This window comes from Apteryx mantelli, chromosome Z (genome assembly GCF_036417845.1).
Source record: "Apteryx mantelli isolate bAptMan1 chromosome Z, bAptMan1.hap1, whole genome shotgun sequence".
NCBI classification, from domain to species: Eukaryota; Metazoa; Chordata; class Aves; order Apterygiformes; family Apterygidae; genus Apteryx; species Apteryx mantelli.
In genome coordinates this window covers 10,107,328-10,131,001 of record NC_090020.1, presented here as the reverse complement: position 1 = coordinate 10,131,001, position 23,674 = coordinate 10,107,328, and the positions used below count along the sequence as shown (strand labels likewise).

Below are 23,674 nucleotides of genomic sequence, written 5' to 3'. Positions count from 1 at the left end.
CATCTAAAATGCTGCTCTCTTTCCCCAGGCAGGAACTTCTGTGCAGTCAATACAGAAACAAGTCAGGTACAGTCACTCTCATGTCACATATTTCTCATAAACACCTTGCCACTCTTGCCTATGGCAATACAATTATTGGCTTCACCACCATTTTGAAGGTGTTTAATTTGTTCCTGTTTTGTAATATGTTTGAAAGAGTGTAATCTTAATAGTTCAGTGCTTTCTACTTAGACTGTGATGAAGCTTTTAAGACTCCTTTAGGTACCCTTGCTCTCTCATAGATGTCTTGTATTTTTAAAGGAAATTATTTATGCCAGTTCTCTAGTTAGTAAACTATTTTCATGCTTACAGTATAACACGTAAAGCGTTAAATGCAGACCAAGAATGGCCAGGTCATCCACTGATGCAAATTGGTATAATTCCATGAGCTGGCTGACACAGGCTGAGAGGTCTGGTTTGGGGCCTTTTTGTCTAATTGTACATGATATGAGAGAGACCTCTACCTCTCAAGGGAGATTTTTCCTCCTTACAACAATATAGTTTTGGGTAGCCTCATGGGAACCAAGTCCCTACTGTATGCAGGTAGTCTGCCTGGAAAAGAACATCAAATTTTTCCTGCAAGTCCATGAGGGATATCCCAGCCCATGTTAACCTGGGCATTAATCAAACTGGGAAGCTTACAGTTTGCTAGTGAGTGGACCCTTCCTTTCTTCTTTTCAAGGCCAATAGTGACACCAGTGTCCTGAGAGCACAGATAAATGCTTTTTTATAGTAAATTAGTCATAAATCTTTCCGAAAAGTAAATAGGAAAACTGGATATGGAACTTGCTTCAGAAAGTCTTTTCATCAAGGATGACAAAGGACAACTAGACACTAACTACTGTGCTTGGGCAGCAACAGGTTCAATAGTCTGCTTAAACTACTAAAAGTATGGCACTAAACTAGCTCATTCTGCATTGGGTGGCAGAGTTGGTGGAGGCGTCATACTCCGAAGATAATATTTGGCAAATCCTGGTTTTGAATTGCAAATAATGACCTGTGAAATTTGCTTATGCCTATTTGCCCTTCATCAAAAAGTTAATCATTTTCCCTAAAACATTATTTTAGAAATTCATACTACACCAAAATGAAAATCTGAACTGTGAGCCAGTCGTTTTAACTCATCTCTTGAAGAGAAGTCCTTTGAGTATTTGAGTATTTGTTGCTTTTAATATGACTTTCAAATATATGAAAAGTAAAACTGAATGAGGAAGACACTTTTATATTATTTTGCCATTATACACAGCTTTCTGCTACTGGCAGTCATTCGAACTCATTCTCTTGGCAGCTTCTGTGCCTGATTGCTGTGCCCAAGAGGTCCTTCATCCCGTCTCCATGAGTGCAGCAAGCTTTCAGCCTGCTGCTTGCAAACCACGCAGCTATCGCTTCATTTGTGCTTTGCAGTGACTCACTGGATGGACCAGGTTAATTTTATTAGTGTGAGCTTGCACTGGGTCCATAAGTTGCTGTTGCAAAAGCAAGATGAATATATCTGTGCAGACCTGTAAATTGGATCCTAGCACAAGTTTTGGAGGCCCAACTACTTGCAGCATTAGTTTAGATCTGTGGAAAGCAAGGGTTCTGCGGACAGTTCATAACAAGCACATCTGCATTTAGGTGCTGAAGTGTAAATGTAGACATCTGACCTGAGGGTCCCCATTTGAAATCACACTTTTGACACCCATGAGGAAGAAAAGCAAGGACTCACCTTTCACTCAGGGTACATTTATGCTTTGGGAGCTAGTCCTTGATCTCAAGGCCGCTTTAGCTATGCTGCTTATAAACACTAAAACCATCAAGTTTTCACTACATCTGCACAATCAGTAGTAATCACAGAGAAGATGTGCCATTAAGATTTCTTATAACTGAAAAGTACAGGTATAAACTAGCTGATATTACGAGCTTAAGAGTTTTTCACTGTGCAAGTCACTCACTTTTTTGTCCTTACTTCAGTCAGTAAGCAAAAGTAACACTTGTAGTATATTGTTTTTGCTGAGATAAGGTCTGATTCTGCCTTGAGCATAGACAGCACTGTCTCCCTTTACCTTGTATTTACCCTCTCCACTGTTGTACTATGCAGGAGCAGCCAAAAGCATCAAATCCGTGGATGTAGCACCTATCTTCCATGCAAAATCTTCAGATGCAGCAGAGAGGAGTCAGCAGCTATCGACTGCCCTTCCCTTTTCTGGAGGCCAGCAACAGCAGCCCTGAAAAGCTGGCATCTGCAGGTGGTGGGGGAATCAGAGGGGAAGGACAGTTCCTGTTTAGCCTGGCAGTCAGAGAAGACCCTGTTGGGAAAGCCAAGGAGCTTGAAATTACTTTGCTTGCTCCTCTGGGATTTCTGCTTTTGTGCTTACCTGGAACATCAGCCAGCAGCAAGAAAGATTGTTGTTAGCCTTGAAGACGCCCTGGTGACACATGCTAGACTTGCAAAGCTTTAGATCTGCCTTCAAGATCTGCAGGGACCACTTACAGTCTGGAGCCTGAGCTTTGTCTATGTCCTCCTTCTCTGAGACAGTACAGCTCAAGAGAGCCTACTCATGATTTTCATTACTTCAGCACCAGTTACTTCAGCTGGGAAAAGGACAGTCTGGACCTACAATTTCTTGGCCATCTGACTGTTTTTTGACCATCCAGTATATGCCAATTTTTTGCAGATTTCTTAGCTGCAGTTTTCTTGTATTGTCTATCACTGAATAGAAGGCTTATTGATATTAATCAGTCTGTATCAGGTGGCTCTGGGGGCAGATGGGTCTGTCCACATCAGTACTTTACCAAGGGTCACCTTGCTAGAGTCTTTCTGAGTTACTTTCTTCATGCTAAGTACGGACATAGCAGCATACATGCCAGCCCCAAATCCTGTGCTGCAATCACAGAAGAAATATGCCCTACTTGTGCACTACCTTTCTTTGTGCATGATGTGGGAAGGGGAATCCCGCACCCAGCTTAAAAAAAATTAGAGCCACCCCTGGTCTTCATTAGACTTACTCCTGAGAATATTTCATAAACTCAGTGAAGGGGTAAGCAGGACGGCTGAATGGGAAAACAGATTTAATCACAGCTCACCCTTTCTAGAGACATGTAGCTTCTTAATGGATTTTCCTGTCAGGAAGATCTCGCCTTTCCTCCTCAAAAAATTTGCAGACACTTGGTGATACTGGTGTCAAGCTTGGTTATGGACAAACTCTGATGTCAGCCAAGAGAGCTTATCACTGCCTCAATGGGTGCAGAGTTTTGTGAGCAAAGTGAACGACTCAGTCCAACGTTTGCTCCTAAATATTCAGTAGATGTGCCCCTGTCCTTATGATGTTCACTGCGCAGCACATTAGGGCTCCCCTGCCAGGCACCTGCCAGCACCTTAGCTCTGCACTCAGGATAATGCGGAGCTGTGAGTGAGGTTTCCTCCAGATGCAGAGGAGAACGTCAGGAACACAACAGGGAGTATTTGCAAGGGAGTTAACATGCTGAACCCCTGAAAAGATGTAATAAGCTATTTGCTCTCTATCCTTTGAAACTGGTGAATAGCATCACAGAATGCTGCACATAATGAACCCTGAACCCCAAGCAGGTGGTTGTGACACCTACTTTTATTTTTTTATGTTTATCTGTTTGGGAATTCCATTAGATAGACTTCAGCTGTGACATCTGGAAAAATATTTCAGCTAAGAGGGACTATACAGGCTGTCTGACAGCAAACCCCCTTGTCATTCTGCCAAGAACATTTTACTAATATATGGTAGAAAATGCACAGTCACTGAACACAAAAAGCTAGAATTGGTTTTTGATGGTCAGTCAGCGAGATAAAAGCCAGGTTCTCTTGACATGTCTGTGGGAAGGAAGCACGTGTCCAAAATTAATATCAAAAGTAATGACAAAAGTCACTATATGGTATTTTTGCATTAAAAACTGTAAAAAATAACAAATACAGCTGTTACTGTCTGAAACTGACCATCTGCAATGCCTACTGCTTTTCTCTTCCAGCAGCCACAGAAGAAAAAAGGTGGGCGGATGTACTGCTGATTTTCTGTCTCATCCAGTTTTGGAAGCTCGGTGACTCTTTCCTCACGACCTGCATCCCCAGGAACTTTGTGGCAGACACATCTCCTGCCAAACAGGCCTCCTACTCTCTGCCTTGTGGACTCTGCAAGGTTCACAGGGGTCTTCAGTGCTATGCAGAGGCTCCTTTTCAGCCATTTCGCTCCCTAAAAACCCAGGTTTTAACTTGGCGGTCTTTGTTGCCCATGATGAAGTGAATCTGGCTGTTTCTTGCCATGCCAACTCATCCTCCAGCAAATACCCCAATACCTAAAGTCAAAACTCTTTTTTACATGAAAAGCATGTTATTCTTATCCACTAGAAGCAACCTTTACAAAAAGAAGCTATGAATAAGGTGTGTGTGGTTCACTTTGATTCTGTGACTTTTTTTTAATTTTTGAGTTTAGAGACTCTGGAAACACTCAAAAAAGCTATTGCTGTTTTTTTGGTGATGTCAGAGGAGATGGAGAAAATCTACAGTAGTTTTCTAAACCATCAAGGTCCTGCTCTGTGGGCCAATGCAACATATCCTTCTCCGAAGCTTTTAGGAAGCAGGGTAAAAGATCTTGTCCTTAGGATAGTCTTTGTAGATGTAAATATCCTGCTTTTTTTAGTTAAGGATAAGGGAATTTCATGCTGAACTTGGTCCTTCTCAGTTGTAGCTGTGGGAGTTACTTAGAGATGTGAAGGAAGCATTTGGCCTGAATTTACTGCGTAATCCCTTCTCCAAAGGTCATTGGGAATTAAAATGTAAATTTCACACAGCACAGCTGCTGAAAAGTCTGCTATTAGTTATTACCGTTATGTTGGTCAAGTTCGTTTCTGGACACTTGGTTTCAATCTGCTGGTATTCTTCAAGGGAAAGGTACTTCATAGCAAGGGCACCGTACTTCTGGGCAACGGTAAGGTGGTGCTGAAGAATGAGTCTTGTGGCACATTTGAAATGGTGCAGCCACTGCCTCCACGGCTGGAGCCCCCCAGGACTTTTCACTGCACAGATTTCTGAAATCAGGTCGTTGTCCTGATCCGTCTGGGACTCCTGGTCGTGTCCAGCACAACGTCTCAGTAGGGTGTACTGATACTTAATGGTACTTTCCTAGGCACGTTGTCTAGCCTGTTTCTGGCAGCAGCACTCCGTTTTTAACTGAAGTCACTTTAGGACAGTTAGGGAGCCCTAAGCCTCATTACAGCCCTCTTCGCTCCCGCACGCAGCACTTGCCTTTCAGCCCCTACTGAGAACCTGAAACTCTGGTAGTCGTTCTGCAGATGTTAAATCTGTTTGCACTAGAGTATGCTGGGTCATTTAATCCCAAAGCACATTCAGGTTAAGATCAGTAGCAGCAGGCATTTAGCAGAAAGTTTGGTAGGGCAGCAGTGTCTAGTGACAGTATCTTCAAAGATAGCCAAGGGACTTTGAGAGACAGGGAATTTCAAAGGTTTGGTTTGGAGCTGAGCGAGTATTTGAGATTTTGGATGCTACATAGTCCTAAGATCTTGACTTCTTCTCAGGATGCTCTCCTCCCTGCCACTGATGTAGGAACTTCTCTTTGGCCTCTTCCACTTTATTCTGCTTATTGTTATGTGCCTGTGCTACTTAAGAGTGGGCTCGCTTTTCAGCAACGAAAATTTAGCTGGGTTTTGCGCATAATTATAAAGCTGGAGGCTTCCAGAACTAGCAAAAAACTTCATACCTTTTCTCTAATTTCCTAGTGAAGTCAAGGTGTTTAGGATTTAGACTGCTAAGAAAACCAAATACAGAAACGCTCTGGTCACATGCAAAGCTGATCACATTACCCATAAACATGTTTTGTATCCACAGTACTTCTCAATACATTTTGTGAGGCCTGTTAATTCATTAAGGACTATTAGTTGCAAAGCTGTGGACACAAATTTCAGCTAAGGAAACCCCTAAAATGCAGTTTAAGGTCATATTCAGATCATTACTGATCCTCTCAGAGACTTGATACCCAGCTGGAGGTCACCCAGTGCACTATGGCCATTTAGGAAGTTCTTCAGCTGGGCTGAATTTAGTCATTGACTTCTAAGTTAGGAGAATAAGATTTGGCTAGACTCTGTTAAACTTCATAAATAACATTCACAAAAATATTCTGGTTTTAGTCTTGGATCAAAAGAGGTTAGCCAAGGTCTTTCAGGATATCAGATTTCCTTTTCCCACTTGGATTTCTGATGGGTGAAAAGGAAAAAAAAACAAAAAAAGACTCTATGTGGAAGCGTATTTGTTTGCCACAGAGTTACCAGGTCGTGGTGCTATGTGTCTGCATTGTTCTTTTGATGGGATACTTCTTTTTCACTGCCCCTACCTAAGGAAAATAATACTAGAAAACCAACAGCTGGGGTTTTGGATCCTCCTTCTGGTGTAGCAGACTCTTCAGAGATGTGAAGACTATTTTGTACCACTATTCTATTGAACAAAAATATTAAGAAAGAAGCCTTGTTTTTTTGCACAGAAATTAAGAGGAGCATTTTCACAGGAAAAATATGCATCTGCAGTTTTTCCTATCCCTTTCTTTTGGTTCTTCTTTCACCTTCCTTAGCTGAGACATGCAGACAGCAGTGGTCTTTGCATGCCTCACCCTTCAGAAAGAAGAGCCACCCACAACAGCCAAGTCTCCCCTCGCTGGCATGCAGCCAAGGTTGCAAGAGAGCCTTGCCTCATCTGTTTTCCTCTCCAGCAGAATCCCAGTAGTATTTGAATAAAGTATCAGCAAGCAGAGAAAGTCTGTGTAAATAACTATAATTGGTTGCATTAGACTAAGTAGCCAAAGAGAGCCTGCAAGGAGCATGATGATCATCCTAGTCAGTAAACGTTGTTGAAAGCACAACAACTGTTGTCTTTGTTTATTGCAGAGTAGCATTGGTTATAGTCATGTTTGAGAATTCTCTATCTCCATTTCTGTCACTAAAGCTGCAGGGTTTGTTGTAACTGTGTGCAAAATGATATGCTGCCAGAATTCAGTACGTTTCATGCACTAATCCGAGCTAATCGTGATGCCACAGTATAATCTTTGGCTTGTTCCAGTACTATCTATTAAATACGGAGATCTAAGTGCAGGTACACTTTATATCAATTATTGTTTTAGGCTAGGAGGATGTACAAGGAGAGGGATCATTCCAGGCATGCCTGTTTACCAGACTCCTTCTTGAACAATTATGTGTGATCTCTGTCAAAGTTAAGATGAAGTGCCAGATGGATTTTTGATCTGACCTGATGTACCAGTTTGGGGGTTTTAGTGATACATGAAACCAGGTTTTCCTTCCCATGGCAATATCAAGTGCGGTAACGCTTGTGCAAGATACAAGGTTGGCGTAACAGAACACTGCACTGATCATAAAGTTCTGAAAAATGTCACCTGGCAAAATTGAAGTTTAGCGTTTAATTCCCTCTTCCAGTGTGGGGCCATAGGTTGCCTCCAGGGAGTTGCTGTTTAATTTCCCATTCTGTTATCCCAATTTTTCTATGTAGGTTAGGAAAGACTAAGTTCCTATGATGAATCAGTGGTCTTGATTCTTGTCATGCGCCCTGCAGTTCGGTTGGACGCACGTGCGCATTGCACAGCATGAGGGGTACTAGCTGCCAAAGCAACGATCGCACTCTCACACCACAGCTCTCTTGGGGATCCCCTTGAAAGCACATTTTAATGCTAAACTCCAAAAATTTGTCAGTCAGTTCAGCAAACCAATCCACTTCAGTCAGAGTTAGATTGAGCTGCAATTATATCTGTGCTATTTTGTTTTGATTTCCCTGTGGAAATTTGAAAAGTTTGCATGAAATCGAAATAACTCTAATAGAGATTACATTTTTAGAAACTTTCTTTTTCACAAAATAACCATTTAGATGGAAAATTGTAAATCAACCTTAATTATAAAACCTGTAAAATCCAGCTAAATTCTCTTTTAATTTGTGTTTAAAATGTTTTTTTTTAATTATTTTTAACTAGGGACTCTAAATCCTCAAAATCATCCTCAAAAGTTACAACCTGCCAATTCATGAGCTTCATTTTAGCTGCAAAGTCTTCCCGGTATATCAAGACCAAGCACACATTACCGAAGCATTAAAAATATGCCAGTTTGGACAAGAATGGTGTCTGGGTTTGGAGGTACTTTTGGCATTTATTACTGACAGAAGAAAGAGTCTTTATATCAAAAAGTAATTTATTCTAAACAAAATAAAGCTTACAATACTAATCAATAAAAAATATATTCTTAACTTCAGGATGTGTATCTTCTTTAGAGCTGGTAAAAAACATGGAAGGCTTTTCATCAGAATTTTTTTAACACAAATGAAATTTAGAAAAATTCTAAACAGTCTACTTTTAGGATTTCCTCGGCCTTTGGCTTGTTCTCTGCTTTGATGAACCTAAGTATTTCATGTTGAGCAGAAGTTTTTCTGATCTGTGACATTTTAGCCACTGTTTTCACTTTCTGATGTTCTTGTCAGCTGCCACCTCCTGCCGACAGGGTAGTGGTTCACGGGATGTTTACAGATGCAAGTCATTAGGCTTTCCAGAAGCACAGAGAAGGGTGCAGACAATTTCCAGTTTTAGGATCTGTTTTCCCTGAAATGATTTGTTCTAAGCAAATAATTCGGGGACAAAACTTAATTACCACATGACGAACGCACTGAGGCTTTATGCTTTTCCTTTAACCCTGGGTTTGATGAAACTCTGCTGTGCGCAACTGAGGAAAATCTGCAGACCTTTTCCACATGAGCTGTACTGGGAGGTGCACAGGGGTCTGGTCAGCAGCAAGGTGGAAAAAAAGTGGAACCCCCAAATTTATTGGATGATAAAAGAAAGTTTGTGTTAGACAGAAGTGTGTTTTTAAGTACAAATGAGTGTAAACGTGGTTTAATTTTACTGTAGTATTCAATGTAGTCCTTAGCATGGACCTATGGGCCAAGCAGAACACTTGTTTAAAAGGATGGAAACGGTATTATAGTTGCTTTGAGGACTTACTGAAAGAGGGCAGAGTTATGGTTCCATCTATGTGTATTGTAACTCTGTACTTCATAGATCTCAGAAATCTCGGCCTGAAATACCTTAGATCCTGATTTCCTGTTTTCAGAAGTTACACAAAATATTACAAGGTAACATTATTTTGGCCGGGGGGGGGGGGGGGAGGTTCTGAGAAAGGGTGTTATTTGTTGGCTTTTAACTGAAAAATAACTGATTCTTGCAGAAATAGCTGAATATGCATCTTTACTTTATTTTAAATTTATTTTATGCCTTGATGTATTGTGGGCAGTTAGAGGATACTGTGATTCCCAAGTGCTCCTTCCTTTCATTACGCATGTTCTATCATTGAATAAAAGTCATGGTTGTACCTTGAAATGTTCGGAGTGCAATGTTAGTAAAAGGAGAGAATGCCACAAATATGGCCTTAAATTTTACTTTGATTAGAATTCTGTGGACATGTCTTCACTGTATTATACTGTGTATACATTCATTCTTTGTCTATTGCACAACCATGCAAATTATTTTGACAAAACTGATTTTCTATATAAACAGATACTACCAAAACCATACTGCTGTATTCCTGTCCTTGGTCTGAAATTTAGATCCTGCTTTCCCTGATAAATGAATTTTTTAAAAAAGATATAATGATTGTATGAAATAACTGTGCATCCTGCAGATGCTAATCTTTGAAAGTCCTCTTTTGTGCAAAAACAGCTCTTTTTAGAGTTTACCGTGGGAATGACTGCTTGGTTTTTTTTTCTAGTATTATGTCCTCCTTGTACATTATCATTGTATTTGCATTTACCTTCATTTAAACATTGGTCTTCCCAAAGTATTTTCTTTTTGTCAGACAAGCCTATGAGATCAGTTTTGTAACTATATTTTATTTAGGAAGTTCTTCACCAATTTTCTACATTCAACAAAAATCTGCAGGGGCAGGGTGCCGACAGCCCACGCTGAATACCTCCACACCAGAGATCTGACGTGCCTCCCGGGAAATACGGCGCTCCTCAGCAAGAGAGAGAGTACCGGGATTTTTACTAGGATGTTCACATTGCCTGCGGAGGATAAGATGGCCATGACTCTTAACGGAACGTCTGCTTAAGTGCACGGATTTTGTAAAAGACGGATGTTGTGGGTTAGTTCATTGCTGCCATTTGGCCGTTCTGATTGTTTTTGGAAACTTTCTGTCTTTTGGAATTACGCAATACCTTGACAGACGTTGTGTGACACTAACTAGTGGTGTGACAAAAGGCTGCGATTTGGTATATATGTGGGATGACGCATCAGCCTTTCCAATTGCGCTGCGGTTCTCGGGAAAGCCCTGAATGCATCGGGGCTTTATTCTGCACTGTTCTGTCTGTACAGTGGCCGTTTTTCCTCTTTCACTCCAAACTAGGTCATTCCAGAATTTTTGTGGTAGCAGTGTTATTACCTTCCAAAAGGCCAAGTGACTACCAGATGTCAAAAGGATCTGCCTCGCTTTGCCAGTTGAACAAGTAACCAGAACGCAATTTCAGTCCAGTACAAGGTTTTGTGAACTGCATAGCATTAACACAATTTGAGTCTTAGGATAGCTCTATAAGAGAGGACCCATCCCTTGGTGGCATAGAAGTAAAAAATGGTAATCTGTAAATGGAATTTTTAGTTTTACTGGACTTCATAAACTAAATATTTGATTGAGGTTATTTTTCCATTGTTGTTTTTGGACAGTTTCTGTCATCCTTCTGGTCCTAAGATTTATGCATCCCTGCTCCAGTTAAAAATACTCTCATATAATAACTGTGTTTCATGTAAAGAAACATGCTTTGCATTAGGATGTTAAGTTACTGTGACTGTATGGTTTAACATTAGCTTTTATCCTTTTATCCTGTCACTGGAGACTACTTTCAAAAATGGAGACTTTCAAGCAAAAATATTAGTGGTCCTTGAGCAAGCGTTCTAAAGGTCATATAGCAGCCTGCATCACAAACTGCAGAAATAAATGGATATTTAGACATTTTCTACATCTGTTGTCCCCATAACCAAAGCAATAATTTAGAGTGAGCACTTCTGCTGCGTCCCAGGAGCGGAGCCTGCTGATCACTGACCTGAGCCCCCAGAGCAGTCCTGCAGCTCAGTTGAGAGTTTGTGTAGGGCAAACCGCTCTTGAATTGCATCCTGCACCTCGGCAAGGCCAGCTCCATGAGCAGAAGCAGCAAAATGGGCAAGGGACAGAAGCAGAGCTCCTGGCAGTTTTCTGCTGCTGGTGCAGCAAAAGCTACCTAGAGCACTAGCACACTGAGATGGGCAGCAAGGTCTCTCAGAAAAAAATACAATGAATATTCGTTATGGTGGTCTTTTACTGTTGCCACTTTGAGCTGAACTGAAGAAATAACAAGTAGCGCAGAGCACAAAAGCTATGATAAATACAAAACAGGTCACTATAGTCAGGACTACCAAGAGCTTTCGGGTGCTTTCTGGACATAACTTCAAGTAGGAAACACTAGTGTGATGATCTGATCTCAAAGCTGTAGAGGTAAGGTTCATTATAGTGAAGTCTCTCTCTAAAGGGACCCACCACCTCCTAACGAAGAGCAATAGCGAAAAAGCTCCCACAGCTTCTCCTAAAAGAAACAGCTGCTTGGTTCTTCAGGCTGTGGAGCTACCAGCTTCACCATCACTTTTTAAATGAAAATGCTTTCCCGTAAATAATAGCTCCATGATCTGCTTCTTCCTCTCCAGGAGTGATGATGGGAGGGATCCATCAAGCAGATACGGGAAACATTAATTTTGGTACATTAGCACTGACTGGAAGAAAATCAAGCTGGAAGACAGTCAGAGAAGATAAGGTGGTGGTGTTTTCTTTTAGAAGACTTTCAGAAATGTGCTGTGATACCCAGAGAGGAAAGATGCCTACCTCACATCACAGCCTTTTGTAGGTCTGTTGTGATCAGCTGGCAAAATAAAATCACACTGAGAAAGGTGTGGTTTCCACTCGCATAGTTAATGGAAAGGAGGTGCTTTTGAGAAGGGGGCTTTTCTGACATTCTCTTCCAGGGAAGTGGCATAATAGGATTATTGTTTATTAATATATAGACATTACATTACTGTATTTGTGGACAACAAAATGGTACAAATGGAGATTAAATATTGCTACATTAAAATTTACCAAAACAAAAATATTCTTTTACACAACTCTTTTAACCAAGCCACATTGTCCAAGTTTGAAAGTGGACTATGCTAACAGAATTTAGCACAAAAAAAACCCTACTTCAGTGCTGTTGTGTAAGCTGTGGACTCTAAATGTGAAATCTGGCCCCAGTGAAATCAGTGACAAAAATTCTACAGGCTGTGTGGAACCAAGATTTTTGCCCTAGTTACACAGAATGCATCATTATTAGTTTGGCAGCTGTGATCCAAGAGATCAGAGATGTTTCATATTAAGCAGAGCTAGAACAGGACAGCAACGGTGATGCAGCAGGAGAGCTAAGGAGGCGCCATTAACAGTACGTGTGATTGCCATTTTGGAGGATGAATTTTCTTTCATTCCTCAACAACCAATATTTCCTACATGAAAACTAAAAAGTTACATTCTGGCAAAAATACATTCTGCTAACATATTCACTGAGAAAACATTCCGGTCACTGCACTAGTAAGAGCTAACACGATGACAGTTTATTTTGTTAAATGCAATACAGCGTCATAAGACTGCGAAGAGATATCTGTCAAACCTGAGAAGTGAGTATCAGAGCCACAAAAAATCCCCAAAACATAAAGATACTGAAAACAGTAAAGTACTGAAGAGCTTATAGCGAGCCACATAAAAATAGCTAAAGGTTCACAGATGCTTTGTAATGTATTGATACTAGTGTTAGCTTGTAACAAATATATTGTAGATTGGAATTCTTGTCTATCTTGTCTATCTGATGGTCACAAGATCATGACATAATTACATGTAGAAGTAGTCTAAGAAATAAATAACAACACGTATACTCAACATGTGTGCTATTCAGTAATTACAGTCACAAACATCAGGAATAAATTAGCTCTTGAAACTAATTTCGGTTCCTTCTGCGTATGTTAGCACAGAAAAGTACACTTCTCTCTTTTGAGTTAAATTACCTAGCAAAATTACTGGAAACCTTGACTTTTAAATTACCTTTCTCCTTACTGTTTTCATCTTTGAAAGCCTCATGCAAAATCCTTTGAAACAGCTTCTATGAAATTTGGAGCAGACATGAGTATTGTAAATGTGCAGATGATGGCAAAAAGGGTAAATGCAACCAGGCACAATCTGTCTATAACAGCAGCTGCAAACTTCCACTCGCTGCAGATTTCCTCACCCTCATCTTGTTTTCTGAAGCGCGTTGCGATGAACTGAACCTCCTCCAGGATCTTCACGATCACTGGGAGGTGATCCACGAAAGCTTTCTTCTGAGCGAGCTCGATATCCTCTGGCGAGGGGCAAGTAACCTTTCCGCTCTTGCTACCCAGATCGTTGCTCTGGCGGCAGCGTGGGCTCTCCATGGCGTGGTAGCTGTAGACCACGTTGCCGTTGCTGGACTGGTGCCCGGGCAGGACGTTCAACTCAGCGCTGTTGACGCTCAGAGGGTGCTTGGGATAGCTGTATTTGCAAGAGAGGGGCCTTATGTTTTCCCCAGGTTTCTTCATTCGCAGAAACCAAGCGCACCAGTTCAGCAGGATGACACGGACCTGAAAGAGAGTGATCAGAATATGAATAAAGGGAGCCTTTGAGCATTTTAATGTACTGTTTCTGAAGCATTTGGTGGCTACTGTCATCAGTCCTTACGTTCAATTAGAAAGCCTGGCTGTTTGCTATGTTCTCCAACTATCTGATTTTAAGTGGAGTTTTTCAGGATCTGGGCCCTTCCCAAAAACGACATTTTTCAGACATGTTTTGAACATACAGGTGTTCCATGTCCACCCAGCTTAGAGAGCAAAGGAGATTTAAGATCTTCACTTCACAGAACAATTCTCGAACTCCCCTATTTTGCAAACAATCCTGGATCTCTGTGGTTGAGCGGAAGGCACAAAGTTGGCTGCATTCTTTTACAACCATTTCTCAGTTAATATGGAGAGAGATACTCTTAAAGATTTGGGGGGCAAATGTTTAGATTGTGCTGAATTAGACTATAGGACAGACTAACTGAAGTTTTTAGCATATACCCTCCCCGCAACCCCTGCTGTTTAAGTCTATATAAACAGCCTTGTGTTGTTTTACTTGAAAGCTGTTGCAATCCTGTTTTAATCCTTGGTGAAGAGTTCAGCCACATAACACAGCAGGCCTTCTCTCAAAACAACAGCAGCTGATCAGTTAAATTGGGCAGTTCGAAATCTGAATGTTGCTATTATCAGCTGTCGTTTCCTCATGCTCTGGTATAAAACTGCTCCGACAGTTCGCGAGAGCTTTCTAGCCTGCCTATGGACGTTTGTGGGGCAAATATTTCCTATTAAGGCTGTCAGGTGAGCTAACTCAGGAGGGTACATCCAGCATTTTTTTCCCTGTGAACTGATCTTCAGATCCCTTGTCTGAACTCTGAGCCTGCCAGATTTCCCATTTTTAGTACTGATTGCTGTGGAAGGCAGACAGCAGCAAACTCAATCAGTAAAATCTTGTAACCGTAGAGTCCTTCAAGTAGTATGTATAGAGGAACGGACATTCGCAAGGAGCTGGTGAGAGTCACTCTTGGAAGATAGGCGGCCTCTTCAATTACTGGTTCGCTCTGCTTGCAGAAAAAGCAGAACTGACCTCTGGTTTCACCCCTGTGCCCAGGACCGCCTGAAGGATGCTGCTCCTGTCGGTTTGGCCCTGTATGCCTCAGGGCCACCCCTCGTCCGTAGGGTGGTTTCAGATACAGGTGGAGTCATCTCCTGCGTTTGCACAGGGCAGATGCGCAGGTGGGCGAATTACAGCTCGCGCTTTGCGTGGCTGCTGTAATGACAAGCGTAATTTCAGAAAGGAGGAGACGCTAATTACCGCAGCAGGGAGTGATAATAGTAAAACCCCAAAGCCAAGACGAGTGGAAGATGGTAATACAATTTTTAAGTTTTACAGTGAGAGTTCTTCTGGCTCGCAGCCCTGTGGGCCATTCTGCTTCACTCCCTCTAATGAATCTTTTATTCCTCACCCTGAAAAGCTATTTTCCTGAGTTTCAAATTATTCTGCTTTCATTGGTGGCTTTAAATGTTTCATTATTTCCTCTCTGGTCACCACAGACAAACACAAAACTATAATGTAGCAGGTTAAAAAATCCATCCTGGATTTAATTGAACTTCCTTAATTAAAATGTCCTCTGACTGCTTATGGACACAATGATTGCATATTATCATGGAACAATATAAAGGCTTTAATTGCTGACAATATTTCAGCAGTGTCAGTGGCAAGGGTAGAGAGAAATTCATTCTCACATAATGTGAAATTCCAAAATACTAGGCCAGGCAAACTTTATTAGAAAATGTTGATATGTCTGCCCTGGGTCTTCAAGGAGATGTAAGGGGAAAAGCTCTGTTCTGCAGAAATGTTACTTTTTCTTTCAAGATGGTGTGCTTATTCTTTGGAGAATTTACATTTATAATTTCAGATACAGACAAGCCCATTTCCTACAGACAATTAAATACATGCAAGACAACACCGCAGCTTTTCATGTGTTTGGACTAATGCCATATTTCCTAGAAAGCACAGACGTTCAGGCATCAGTCTCTTCCTGGCATGCCAATTGGTTGAGGTTGTCTAGAAACAGCCCGGGTGTGAACCCCTGCCCACCGCTTAGCCCACGGACAAGGTTGTAGCTACAGCGCTCTGTGAGGAGCACCAGCTCCCCGGCAAACCTGCACGCCCCAGCCCGACGGCATCAGCCAGCCCAGGATTATATCCAAAGGGAAGCCTGAAACTAAACAACCTGATGTAGGCACAGCAGAGAGCCGGAGGGCTTCTGCCTCTACCTTGCAGGTGCTCCCAAGGAAAGCCCACGCCTTCCCCTGGAACTCGCTCCAGCAGCCAATTCCATCAAAGGTGGAAAAACATCCCCTAACAATTAATTAGGGGTAGAGCCTTGCAATGCCTGGATGTCTGGCTCTGCCAGGGGGAGGGGTGTGTGGGGAGTGAGTAGTTCTAGGAGGATCTGCTGAGACTGGGATTGCAGAGAACAAATTTCAGGTAAGCAATTTCCTCCTCTCTGCAGATAGCCATCTTAATAGGTTCCTGTTTTTATTCAGCAAAAAGCTGTATGGATGTCTCTGAAAAAAAAGGTAAACGGGCCCGGAAAGATGCTGGCAGGAAAAAATCAATGGGGATTGTGCCATAAATCCTAATGACTGAGCAATGGCTATGACTTGCAGAGAACTTGTGTACTGACCGCTCTTGGGCTGCCAGCCTCTTCCCACACAACTGGCATTTGCCCCTTTTGTCTTGAGATCGCTCAGCCCTGCCTGCTTGCCTGTGCTACAGCTGTCACAGTATATCATCTGCACTCTCCAGTAATGCCTTCTACAGTCTTTGCTTCTGATAGTAATTTTTTTTAAGTGTATGGCAGTTCAGCTGGCAGGCCATTGAACCTTGTTGTTCAAGGATGACGACCCCCTGCACACAACGTTTTCAGCCAAAAAATAGTGGACCTCAGCAGGTCTGTGGCAAGAACCCAGAGTACTCAGATAGGTCTTTCTTATCTGTAGTTTCTACCTTGTCATTCTTTGTCCAGACGTTGTCAAATACAGACCGTATGGGAGTTTTATTCATCAATATATTCATCATTATTCATCAATGACTTGGATGAAGGGACAGAGTGCACCCTCAGCAAGTTTGCTGACGATACAAAACCGGGAGGAGTGGCTGATACGCCAGAGGGCTGTGCTGCCATTGAGAGAGACCTGGACAGGCTGGAGAGCTGGGCAGAGAGGAACCTCATGAAGTTCAACCAAGGGAAGTGCAGGGTCCTGCACCTAGGGAGGAATAATGCCAGTCACAAGTACAGGCTGGAGGTTGACCTGCTGGAAAGCAGCTCTGCGGAGAAGGACCTGGGAGTGCTGGTGGACACCAAGTTAAGCATGAGGCAGCAATGTGCCCTTGTGGCCAAGAAGGCCAGTGGTGTCCTGGGGTGCATCAGGAAGAGTGTTGCCAGCAGGTCAAGGGAAGTGATCCTCCCCCTCTACTCAGCCCTGGTGAGGCCACATCTGGAGTGCTGTGTCCAGTTCTGGGCTTCCCAATGTGAGAGACATGGCACTACTGGAGCAAGTCCAGCAAAGGGCTACTAAGATGAGTAAGGGACTGGAGCATCTCTCATATGAGGAAAGGCTGAGAGAGCTGGGCCTGTTCAGCCTGGAGGAGAGAAGACTGAGGGGGGATCTTATCAATGTGTACAAGTATCTGAAGGGAGGGTGTCAAGATGATGGGACCAGACTCTTTTCAGTGGTGCCCAGTGACAGGACACGAGGCAGCAGGCACAAACTGAAATGCAGACAGTTCCATGTGAACATGAGGAAAAACTTCTTCTCTGTGAGGGTGACAGAGCACTGGACCAGGTTGCCCAGAGAGGTTGTGGAGCCCCCTTCCATGGAGATATTCAAAAGCCATCTGGATATGCTCATGGGCAACATGCTCTAGGTGACCCTGCTTGAGCAGGGAGGTTGAATTAGATGATCTCCAGAGGTCCATTCCAACCTCAACCATTCTGTGATTCTGTGGTTCTGAGTGAAACAGCAGCAGGTCTGTGCTGGGGGAACAAGTTCCCAGCAGCATGCTTCAATACACAGGTCTAGATACTTCCATTCATTTCTTCCCACAACCAATCCCTATTTTGCTCTACATCTAGCCAGGAATCTCTTGCCAAGTATGTTCCTACAAATTTTCTTGCCAATGGCAAAAGAAAATCCACTCTTTCTACAACTGCTCCAGAAGTGGACCGAAGTGTGTACCTCTCCCAAACATATTACGGGGAAATGGATGTTCTCCAGATCCCGTGATTGCTCAACCCTTGTTTAATTTGTTACTGCATTTTTCGCTATGGGTCCCTTGGATTCACTCATTGGGAGGGAAGTCCTCTCAGCTCTCCAGGATGTGAATGGGAGTGTGTCGGGTTGCTCCAAGTCTTGCAGGAGCTCCGGGGAGCTCCAGATGACCGATATGAAAGAAGAAAATCCTTTGTCCAATAGTTTTCAGATATGCCATTTCTGTGTTCTGAGGTTTGAGAGAGTGAGCAACAAGCCAGGTCTGATAGCTTGTTACAGAAGAGCACAGTTCTTCAGGGCTTGCTTTGTCTTGCAGAATGGATGATTCGTGTGGTAATGGGCTGGTTTCATGTGTCTGGTTAGGCCTAATGCTAAATCTGGACGTACTGTAGAAGCAGCTATAGAAGTCCTGTCTTAACATGTAACATTCAGTTGTTACAGGGCTTTGCAGAACTGTTCTCTTAGGCTTGTCCTCTTTCCCAGGAAACTTCAAAAAGAATCACGAATGATAATTTCCTCTAATGTCTCATCATCATAGTGAAGTTTCCTTAGCAAAAATATTTGACGTGGCCTCAGAGAGTATCTTGATGGGCTGGCAAGGAGCAAGAATTGACTGGCAGGGTCTGTGAGCATATTTAACAGGACACCTCAGCCCATGCCCAGACTCCTCAGAAGGCAGAAGACACAGTACAATTGCCCAAGGGGCTGTTGTGCTGCTGCATACTCTATCCATTTGGACATCTGAAGCATGTTTATCCAGACTGGTGTCCTCAAGTCTTGCTGACATAGAGGTTCGTCTAGAATTCACCTGCTGTGCTGTCTTGAAACTAAGCTGATCTTAATTTATACAGCTTTTTAAGAAGTGATTGTTAGGTATGCTTAATATCTACTGATCTATTTTTTTTAATTTGCATTGACTCTGCAACTTATTTTTAGAGAAGATAAACTAGAAATCAGTTCTGTTTCTCAAGCTGACATTGGTAGCCATGTGAAATTTCACATCACATCACGATAATTGGCCAGCATGACAAATAAAGTGAATGAGATAATAGAGGACGCTGCAAAAGCAGACTTCTTAGAAACCAGGGTGAGCAGATGACTGCGACTATTGGTATCTGCTTTAGCTTTCATTACTTTTCCTTTTGTAGCAGCAATGTGTTCCCTGCTTATTCTAAAACCCATTCTTGGGAAGGTGAGAGAGAAAAAAGTATGCTTTTGTTTTTAACATGAAAATCTAAAATAAACACATTCCTCCTGAAAGCTAACTGGGGCTGGTACTGGACCTCACTGGCGTAACAGACTCTTCTGTTGTAGAGAAAAGAGTGTCCACAGACTATGGCACTGAGAAGTCATCAGATGCCAGCAGACAAAATTGTTTCTCCAGGCAGACAAGTGGATATGGTTTCAGCAGAGGGCAGATTTCCCAGCAAAGTCCAGGGGTCCCTCAGCACAGCCAGACTGAGCCCAGACTGAGCCTGACTCCATCTGCTGATGATGCAGAAAAGCAGTCAGCCACCCTGCAAGCTGCAAGAAGCACAGCTGAGTTGATATCCAGGACCCTTGGTGCCCTGCGGTGGTGGGTACTGTCTTCCAGCAACTCAGAGAGCCATTCACAGCTGGGACAGTTGCAAGAGTGGAAATGCAGACTGCCTCCAGTGTTGAATTCTGGACCTCCTGTCCTTGTTTTGGGAGATTACAGCTCTGCCAGTGACTGCAGTATAAATCTCTACAAGGCAACATGCCGGACAAACTGCCCAGCAGAGACTAGTAGGTGTTTGCTTAGTGCTTTGAAACGCCAAGTTTTATCAGCACCAGCGACTGCTGGATAAGAAATCAAGGCTGTTGCCTTTGGGGTCAGCACTTGCAAAGTGGGTGCAGAGTAAGCTGTCTCCTGGTTTAAGTTTAAAGAGAAAACCCAGATAATATATGCTGGTTTTAATGGAAACCCAAATTTAGTATATTCGTTCTTTTACGCTGGCAGCAAACACAGCAGTGTCACACATACTGTCTGTAGCTGGCACTTGGGATTAATTGAGAACAACTTCTGCCCCTCATTAGTTCACTATAAATTGTAATTTTTTTTTTAGCAGGTTGTTGAATATTTACCGCCAAAGCTGCTTACCCATTTGGGCATCTTTCCTGCTTGAGGGTCATGATGGTGAAACTGTAAAACCAGCACCGTTACCACCACAGACAGACCAACGATGACCATGATGCTTGCGAAATATTGAGCTGCAATTGAAAGGAGGATTTGGTTAGGAGAGGAAAAAAAGAAAAGGCAAATAACATTCCTCAGCCAGGCCCTGAGAGCAGTCCTGTGTCACATCCAAACATCCTCTCCTCTGGCCATCCACACTATACACTGCTTGAGGCCTTTGCGGTTTTCAGTACATCTGCTCAGCCCTTTCGCCTCCACCTAGGGGAGGGCTAGAACCAGTGAAAGGCGTATTTGCTTTGCTTTTATTCCCGCTGCAGGGACGGCATGGTGCCTGTGGAGCTGATGAGGATGCTGGTCACGAGGCCCCGGTCCTGGGAGCCTCCTGGTGGTACCGGCAGCAGTGCCAAAGGCACATGCTTTGTTCGTTGGGTCACTGGACCCCTCAGCAAAGTGTGACCACGGCACCATTTCTTGCCTGTTCTCCCCATCACTGCCCACAGGGGTTAGGCATCTTCTTCAGCACCCTCCTCAGCCCTCAAGCCCACCTCCTCTGGCTCCTAGCTGTGCTTCCGCCTTACTGCTAAATCTAAGCCTGCCACACAGGACAGAAATCGAGATCCTTGAAGCCAGAGCAGGGACCTGAAACCAGTCTAAGGCCCAGCACAGCCTCCTCATGCCGGGAGTTAGGTTGAGGCACTGGAGTGTGAAAAAGAAATGCCCACAGAGCTAGTGACGTTTGCTATGGCAAAATACTAGGGAGGGTGACAGTCAGATAACAGGGAGCAACGTGGGGCAACGCGTGACACTGCCAGAGCTTATAACCTCTTCCTATGCCCACCCCTCCCTGCCGAAGCTTGCAGGAAAAGTCAAGGATTTTAATAAGGACTCCAAGGCAAGTTCTGTGCCAGGCTCAGTTTCCTAACACCTCTTTTCGTTGCCTTAGCGGCAAAGAGCATATTCATAATAATGAGGTTCTGATGCCTTCCTGAAACCAACGCTAGAATTGCTTCAAGAGGCAGGCATAGCTTTCCACGGCAAAATGAATTATGCAGCTGGACTAGAAGAATACTCCTGAGGGCAAGGTGAATTGAAAGATCTCTGTTACACTTACTCATGAAAGAATAAAGGCAACGGTGGTGCAAAAACAGAACAAACCATGAACTCAGGTTTCAGAGAAGGTGGCTGATCTGACTCCAAAATGAGTCATATAATAGGAATACAGGCATGTTGACACCACTAGAATAATTAGTGCCATAAGTCACTAAACCCTGCAGCAAATTCTATGCATTTAGATGCCACCAATAAGACTTCCAGGCCTGAAGTGACCAATTAAAAATGGCTTTGGTTAGGATTTTTCATAGACCCTTGGAAAATTAACCTCTCAGTTGAATTTGAAAGGAACTTGGTATTACCTGACTCTTGAAAATCCCAGCCAAGGATTAGCTGAGGAATTCACATTCTTAGTTTCTTGTGCTGTAATCCCAAGAACAGAGGGCAGGAAATTGCTATGGAGGTCTGGAGTAAACAGGGAAAACAGTTCTCTCAAGCCGAGACTGGCAACTGTAGGGGACCTGTGGTGCCATAAAGAAAAATGCTATCTGTTCTTGCCTGATGGTGGGCAAGGAAGAAATGGCTGGGTGTGCATCACTTGCATTTCTATTTGGGTCCTTCTGGCCAAGGTACTGTTAAGTTTTAAGTCGGAGAGTAAGGATGGAGAACAGAGGGCATGGTGCTTCAGCTGTGTTATCAGTTTCAGGCGATAAAAAGTCACAAGTGTATCTGTGAAATGAAAACTGGCAGGTAGTCCAGCTAGGAGGAGATATGATGAGGCTGCTGCCCACTCTCCTGTGGCAAGATAGGGTGGACCTGAGAGCCACTGTTGATAAAGTAATTACTAGAGCTTCTGCCCATGGGTCTCTTGGTTCCAAAACACGGCTCTGTGCTCGCATTACGGATCCTGCGTCAGGGCAGAGCCACGGGCAGGGGTGGCTGAGACCGAGCCAGGCCTGGGATCAGTGACAGTTCACCTGTAAGGGACGGAAAACCTCCAGTCCTGAGCAGGTTCAGGAGTGAGGCAAACTGATGCTGACTCTGAAACAGTAGCTTTACCCCCTCAAATATTTCCTGGTCTTCCCTTCCATGGCTTAATCCTACATCTCCTCTTTCCCTGCAGCAGAAGAATATTTTCCTCCTGCAGCTCTCAAGAGAGCTCTGGTGGGAAAGACTCTCGTGCTGTCTCTCACACACCTCCCCAAGAGCGTGGCTTAATCCTCCTCCAGTCTGCTGGCCTGGCACCTCTGTCCCTGGCAGTCTTTAGCCCTCACCCCAGCCAGATCAAACCCATCATTTGACGAAAGCTTCAAGGGCCGCGGTCCCTTGTCACCTCCACCACCCCCTCTGCCATGACCACTGCTCTCTTATCCTCCTCCAGCAACCCTGTGAGCAGAGCTGCTGAGAGGACCAACCTGCAAGGCACGTAGGTACCACTTTCCTTGGAGCCATGGCACTGCCATCTCCACTCACCCTACTTTGGCCCCACATGATCAACCAACTCCACTCCTGGGCTTCTCTTGATATTGCCAAGCACAGCCACAGGAACAGAGATGCTGATCGTCAGATGTGGTACAGGGAACAAGCAACAGAGTAAGAACTGAGCTTCAACAGCTGCAATCCAGCCACAGGATTGTCCTCTTCCCTCCCCCCTGCCCCAGTATTTCAGAGTCCATCCTAAAGCCCACAGCACAGGTGCAATTAGGGCTTTGAGACTCCCACAAAGTCTCTCCCTTCCAAGTGTATCTGTCAGCAGCGGGCAAATGTGAACCTGATTTTACAAAGAAGCTCAGCCCATTTCATTTAAACACCTCGAGGAGAATACTCAATATCTGTCACTGAGCATGTTATTGTCTTATCTTACCCTGGAGCTCCTGGTTACCAAGATCTTTTCTAGGCTAAATGGGTCTGCGTGGAGGCTTTAATAAATGTCCCAGCCACAGGCAGTGTCAGCCCCCAGTGAAGGAGCAGCCAGCCCAGTCCAGAGTGCACTGGGAAGAGCGTGGGCCTGGGTGCTGGCTGTGAGTTGCTCTGAGGCAGAGCTGGGATGCGATTACCATGCTCTGGAAGAGAACTGCTCCCATTTTCTTCTTCTGTCCTGGACAGCTGCCACAGGGCAGGAAAAGGGACTGGGACACCAGCGTTTGGAGCCCCCGTACGCTCCTGCCTTGCATAGCGATGCTCCCCAGGGATGCGGAGGTCTGCACTGGTCGCTATTAGCTGTTCTTCATGTGACTTCAAAGCTGCATGCTGCTTTCTTCAGCAGTCATGTGTCAATGAAACAGCTGCTGCTCGTGCACAGGAGCTGATCTCTTTCAGGCATGAGGTGTCTGCTCTTTCATTGTTGATTTTCTTCCCTCTCTTTGCCAGAGGAGGCATGATGTAACACGCTACCTGGACAGCTGCTTTAACATCGGGAGCTGTCAGGCTCAGTCTCAGCACCATTAGAAGATGACCAGGTGCTGTAATC

At 43.7% G+C, this 23,674-nt stretch overlaps 1 protein-coding gene across 1 annotated transcript in view; it reads right to left on the bottom strand.

The window, feature by feature from the left end:
* Nucleotides 1-13,223: 13,223 nt before the first annotated feature.
* Nucleotides 13,224-23,674, bottom strand: part of LOC136995363 (neuronal acetylcholine receptor subunit alpha-7-like) — a 52,340-nt gene continuing 41,889 nt past the window's right edge. The window contains exons 9-10 of the mRNA XM_067315986.1: nucleotides 20,119-20,228; nucleotides 13,224-13,745 (exon numbers count right to left, since the gene is read on the bottom strand). Of these exons, the coding sequence (XP_067172087.1) occupies nucleotides 13,224-13,745; nucleotides 20,119-20,228 (632 nt within the window). The remainder of the gene's footprint in view (nucleotides 13,746-20,118; nucleotides 20,229-23,674) is intronic.